General features: G+C 34.8%; 1 protein-coding gene across 1 annotated transcript; it reads right to left on the bottom strand.

The window, feature by feature from the left end:
- Positions 1-4,427: 4,427 nt before the first annotated feature.
- On the bottom strand, positions 4,428-5,650 carry LOC121210132 (glutathione S-transferase U17). Its single transcript, XM_041082256.1, has 2 exons — positions 4,978-5,650; positions 4,428-4,903 (listed from the first exon to the last, which is right to left on the bottom strand). Exons 1-2 carry the CDS (start codon positions 5,299-5,301, stop codon positions 4,529-4,531), a joined length of 699 nt encoding a protein of 232 aa, XP_040938190.1. The 5' UTR covers positions 5,302-5,650; the 3' UTR covers positions 4,428-4,528.
- Between the last annotated feature and the right edge of the window lie 234 nt (positions 5,651-5,884).

Here is a 5,884-nt window from a genome sequence, read left to right as displayed (position 1 = left end):
CTTATGCGATTTAATCCTTTTCTCAATTTAACCACTTAAACAATAAAATTATCACACCAAAATTTCACACATATAAATTCATATATCATAAGCACGGAAAATAACATTAAAATATTTTTTTGTCCCAACATCACTATTCTGACTAGGGTCAAAACCGGACTGTTACATTTGTGGTTCTGTAACCACTGTTTCGATTTGATCAAAAACAGGCCGTTACACCTACCAGTTCCTTTCTTCCCAACAAAAAATCTACAAAACCAAAATGTCAAACTATTTTTTTTCAACACAAGGGGACTATCTTTTTCAACACAATGGGGGTTATATATATGCCTTAAGGAAAAAATTGGGGAAATGGGTAGCTATTTCAGGGATGAGAAGCACCCCATGACTGTGCAGTCACATCAGCCGTAGGCGGTCAGACTACCAGTAGTGGTGTCGCCACTCCTCAGCCCTCCTCCCTTTAAAATTATTTTTTTAGCCTGTATATGCCTATATCATACCCAATTTTTTTCAACTCGTATATAGGTGCCATCGTATGCCTACCCTCCACCATTTAAATATGTTTTCCTAATCCAATAATAGTGTAATGATGGTGTAACACTCCAAACTCGACTTGAGAAACCGGATCCAAATCTTAGGTGTTATCGGCCTTATACAATTAGAACTTAGTTCTACTTGTACAAATTTCAATCAAATACAGCTGCTCAACTTTAAAATTAATAAAATATGTGAGTACGAACAATGTAGAAATCTTCACTAGAAAACATCGAGAATTTAGTTACAACTACGACCAAATTGAGGCCTCGACCTAATAAAGCTAACCCACGGAAAAGATTTCTACAAAAATGTATCAACTCAAACTTAACCCTGCTATCAAGATCGCTCTATATGCATAATGCCTAATATGCCACTCTTATGGTGCAGTCCTGGCGTCATCCCTCCAGGTTAAAACCCTAAAACATACTTGAAACATAACATACAGAAGTAAGTTTGAAAGAACTTAGTGAGCTAAACACTCATTTACTTGAATCATACTTGCGCATTACATTTGATGTTTCAATAATTGTCTCGTCCCCGTTATTATTCATTTTGAATTTAATGATTACTTCTTCAATTTCCATTTGTCTACTCACGTTCATTTCCCTACCTTACTCTAAGGCCTTCTTTCCATCTCTTCAGTGTCTTTAAGACCTTACCCATATTCTTCAATCAGTAAGTTATGACTCCATCGAGTTTCAGAAAGGGACTCATACATAGATGATCGGTATTTCCTTTAGAGCGTACAGTATTTACATTCATTTCTTGAATATATTTTTATTACTTCACTATATCTCATTAACTCCTTATTTCTATGCAGATCTTAATCATATTAATGCCTTACAGTTATACTCATGGATATGTCTTGTGCTTACTAATCTTATTGTCTGAATTTAGGAACAATGTAGGATATGCCAATTACATAGCACAGAGTCCGCCGCAAGAGCGTCCTTCATGGTTCATCATTGAAAGCTCTTCTAGAATACGCCATAAGGGCAGTCCATCCTGTGTGTGCCATAAAAATCTTCCTTGTAGAATTCGCCATAAAGGTTGTTTCTTCATAATCCTCTGCAAGGGCATTTCCTTCATACAATGCTATTAAGACTTTTATTTCAAAGATTGATTTTCATACCGTTTTTTGCAGAGTCTGCCAAAATTTCCATTCTTTCAGAGTTTGTTGTACATTTCATTTCTTTCAATTAGGGTCCACCACAGAGGTGTTCCCTTTAGATGGTTGCCACAAGGGCCATTCTTTTAGAGAATGTCACAAAGGCTTCCATTTCAGATATGCCACAAAGGCTTCTATTTTTTGGCGTGTTCATGATAGGGATTCACCTAGACTTACATTTTGTGAAGTTTTCCCCTTATTGTCCTAGCTTACGTAAAAACCCCATTCGATAATAACCTTCCCTTAGTTCTTCCCATTTGATGCCATAATCCACCAGTTATAGTCTTATACGATATAATGTTTCCATATGATGCCATAGCCCACTAGCTATGGTCTTACACAATATGCTTCCATGGACTTTTCCTTTCAAGAAACCGTGTGTAAAGCCTCTAAGGACTCATTTAGACGGCTCCGGAGACAGACACAAACTCATCACACATTAACTCGTACAAGACAAACATATTCATGTTTTTTCCATACACACATTACACCTTTCAATCTTTCAAATACAAGCATCATTTAACCTCGGGTTCCTATTACACACTTAGACCATCAGATTTTATGAAATTCATACACACAAGTCCATAAATCATACATTTGGCATCATAATCATCACATCATGCTTTCCTAGTTGGAATCTCATGGTTTTATCTCTTTTCACCGAAGTTTCTAGAATGCATAACACACATGCAAGAGTCAGCTTAGGGACTCACCTGACTTTCACCTTCTGTAGCTCTAAATTCCATGTTTCCTTCAATTAATTGATAGTAAGTACTTCTGCAGGACAAGAAAACTTATCAATATCAATTTACCTACTCTTTTTTTCATCATATCTAACTATAGAAATCCTCCAAAAAGACCTTATACTATACATCTTACCTAGTTAAACAAATTTTCTCTTTTTATAACATAACCTGTAAGGTCATAAATCTTACCTTGTCACGGAGCATTCGTAAGTAGAGATGCAGATCTACAACTTAGTTTCAATGAAAGGGTGAAACGCTTCGGTCCTTTTAGATCTAGACTAAAAATACTTCTTAAAGAAGGAAGAGGAAAAACACCCATTTTTCTTAATCATGATTACTTAAATATGCAACATTTGTCCCTACGGACACTTTGTACGAGTCATAATATTGTTCAATCTGATGTATAGGTGGTTTACAACTGTAAATCTAACATTTTATATATAGAGAGAAGTTCCATCATTCGTTCTTAACCACCTCATTAGAACGCAACTAGCACCATAACAACCAAACTTGGTGTAGCACACTCTTCAGAGATAATTTGATTACCTAAAATTCCATAATACATTATCAAGCTCATTTCCTTAACAATTCATCATTTCTAAGACAATTTCTCACAATAATCCAATACCTGCTATGTGCCCACTTTTACATGCCAAGAGCGTCAGTTAGGCGGACAACACTACGCCACTCAAAGTACTACTTGGTTTACTCGCCAATTCCAGAACTTGTTAAAAACTAGTATTACATATGGCCTAATGATGGGCAACTAATGGTGGGGAAAAATATGGTGGTTCCGACAATCCTTCGGGCACCACCCTTCGACACTGTTCATTTCACCCCATTTTGGTAAATAATGCCATGGGGATACCGTTTTGATATTTAACTAATTTTTTTGTATTATCAGAGTAAACAAGCCCTTGATTGGTGAAAGCCACATTATAACTACTATTTAATACGAGATAGATTTTATTGTACAAATAAATAACACATTGGGAATTTTGATAAACTTAAATGGTGATTAATGACATTAATCCAAGCAAAAATGTTTAGGCATTTTCTGTTCAAATTGCTAAAGCTAACTTGCATACTTTTAGGCTTTTTCGCCCCAATATTACAAAAACAAATTAATAACTCAAATGGTATGTCCATGAGATTATTTATCAAAATGATATGTTTGATACATTGTTCTTCCAGTGTCGCTTGACAAATTGGCAGCACCAGACTGAAATGTGATGGCCTAAAATATTCAGGGATCTGATATATAAATTTCCTATTTTGATTGGCTATTGAAAAAAAACTTTTAGGGTGCCGCTTGATAGTGTGGCGGGACCAAACTTTAAATAGGGTAAATTGCTTCACAAACCCTCATTATTTATTATTTTCTTTTATTCTCCTTCAACACCAAAAATAGAGATGCCTCTCACCAATTAGTCAAAAAAAAATTCTACCAAAAACTATTTTTGTAAAAACTCCTATTCCAAATGGAAATAATTTTATTTATTTTTTCAAAAAATAATTTTTTCAAATTATTTTATTCCAGTTAGAATAATTTTTCAAAAAATGATTTTACATCAAAATTTATTTGAACAAAAAATTTTATTTTTTTAAAAAATAAATAAAATTTATTTCTAGTTGGAATGGACTTTTTTGCAAAAATAAATTTTGATAGAAAAAACTTTTTGGACTAATTGATAAGAGACCTATCTATTTTTGATGTTGAAGGGAAATAAAAAGAAATAATAAACAAGAAGGATTTATGAAGTAATTTATCCTATTTAAAGTTTGATGCCACCGCGGCTTTTCAATTAAAATGCAAAATTTACATATCAAGTCTAATATTTTAGATCGATCACATTTCAATTTGATGTCGGTAATTTATTAGGCGATACCAGCAGAACACTATAACAAACTTACCATTTTAATAACTAATCTCATGGGCATGTGGTTTTAGTTATTGTTATTATTGTTTTGTATTATTGGGGTAAAAATGCCATACTTTTATTTAGAAAAACCGGAAAGGAGACAATTGCATGTAAAATTTGGTGAAGAGCCAAGAAATATGGCTCCCTTTGGCAATTCAAGATTTGGGAGTGGCTCTCACTCTGCCCCTAAGCATCTTAGCAAACTCCGCAAGCTTTTCGGTCTCCGGCATGACATCTTTCACGGCGGCATCATTGCAGAATCTGTCAGCCCATTTAAGCAGAGCAGGAGTGTTGATTTCATTAAGCAGCTTGATCCCGCTCATCTTCTCTGTCACTCTTAGCCACCCCAAAAAGCACCCAAATGTTATGTCGAGATATCCAATTTGATCCTTCCCAAAGAATGCCTGCCCTTGGCTGCACTTGTCAAATGCCTCCTCTAACAGCATCAGCCCTTCCTCCACTTGCCCTATGGCTGCTTTCCTTGCATCCTCTCCTTCAGCCATACCAATAGCTCTCAAGGAAGGGAACCACTACATTGCACAACAAAAATGATCACAAAAAAAAATAACTTCTTTTTATATGAATAAAGCACAAATGCTCATACCTTGTCGTCAAGATAAGCAGCCCAAAAACGGGCGGTGGCACGTTCATGGGGATCAGAAGGAAGAATGGGAGCAGAAGGCCAAACCTCATCGATGTATTGGACAATAATGAGAGACTCACAGATGGTGTCATCACCATGAATGAGGACAGGGACCTTTCTGTGAACTGGGTTTGATTTGAGGAGAAGCTCGCTTTTGCCTTCCCATAACCTCTCTTGATGAAATTCATAGGCCACAGACTTGATGTTCATGGCAATCCTTACCCTCATCACGAATGGACTCGCCCATGTGCCCAAAACTTTCACTTCGGCATCACTCGTTGCCATGGTTAATTTCTTTTAAGAGTCACAAATGTCTTCACTCTATAGGTGTTTATATATAAATTGAAGGAGAACCCAAGAGATGAAACTTCACACTTTATAACACTCCTCACCGCTTTAATCTGCAGCATCCAATAAGTTTCTAGTTGCATCTAACGGTCCAACCTGATCCATCCAAAAAGTTGATAAACATAATAAAAGACATTATTTTATATTAGTTTTCCATATTTTTATAATTAACTAAGCCAAGAACAAAAAGGTCTTTCTCTGAAATCAACCCAAGCTGGGGCGAGAGGGCAAGCCTATAGACAAATCTAATTGCATCGTATTTACAGGGGCGAAACAAGGGCCTGGCAACTTGGAAAATTTTCCATTTTAAATTTTAAAAAAATTTTAAAATATTAAATTAGTAAAGGTGAAATTGTATTTTATTTCTTTAAAAATATAAAAAATTAATTTAATTTTTTAAAATTTACAAAAATATAAATTATTAAAATGATAAAATTATAATTTTATTATCATAAAAATTATAATTTAATTTCATCCTTTAAATTCTTTTTCTTATTTTGTCCCTGCGTATTTATTAGAA

Source organism: Gossypium hirsutum, chromosome A11 (genome assembly GCF_007990345.1).
Source record: "Gossypium hirsutum isolate 1008001.06 chromosome A11, Gossypium_hirsutum_v2.1, whole genome shotgun sequence".
NCBI lineage: Eukaryota > Viridiplantae > Streptophyta > Magnoliopsida > Malvales > Malvaceae > Gossypium > Gossypium hirsutum.
The sequence above is the reverse complement of the archived record's forward strand: the minus strand, read 5'-3'. Positions and strand labels throughout refer to the sequence as shown.

Coding starts and splice junctions, on each gene's coding strand:
- LOC121210132 (XM_041082256.1), bottom strand. CDS start 5,301: ATGGCAACGAGTGATGCCGAAGTGAAAGTTTTGGGCACATGGGCGAGT. Junction 4,904..4,977: donor CTGCTTATCTTGACGACAAG/GTATGAGCATTT, acceptor TGTGCAATGTAG/TGGTTCCCTTCCTTGAGAGC.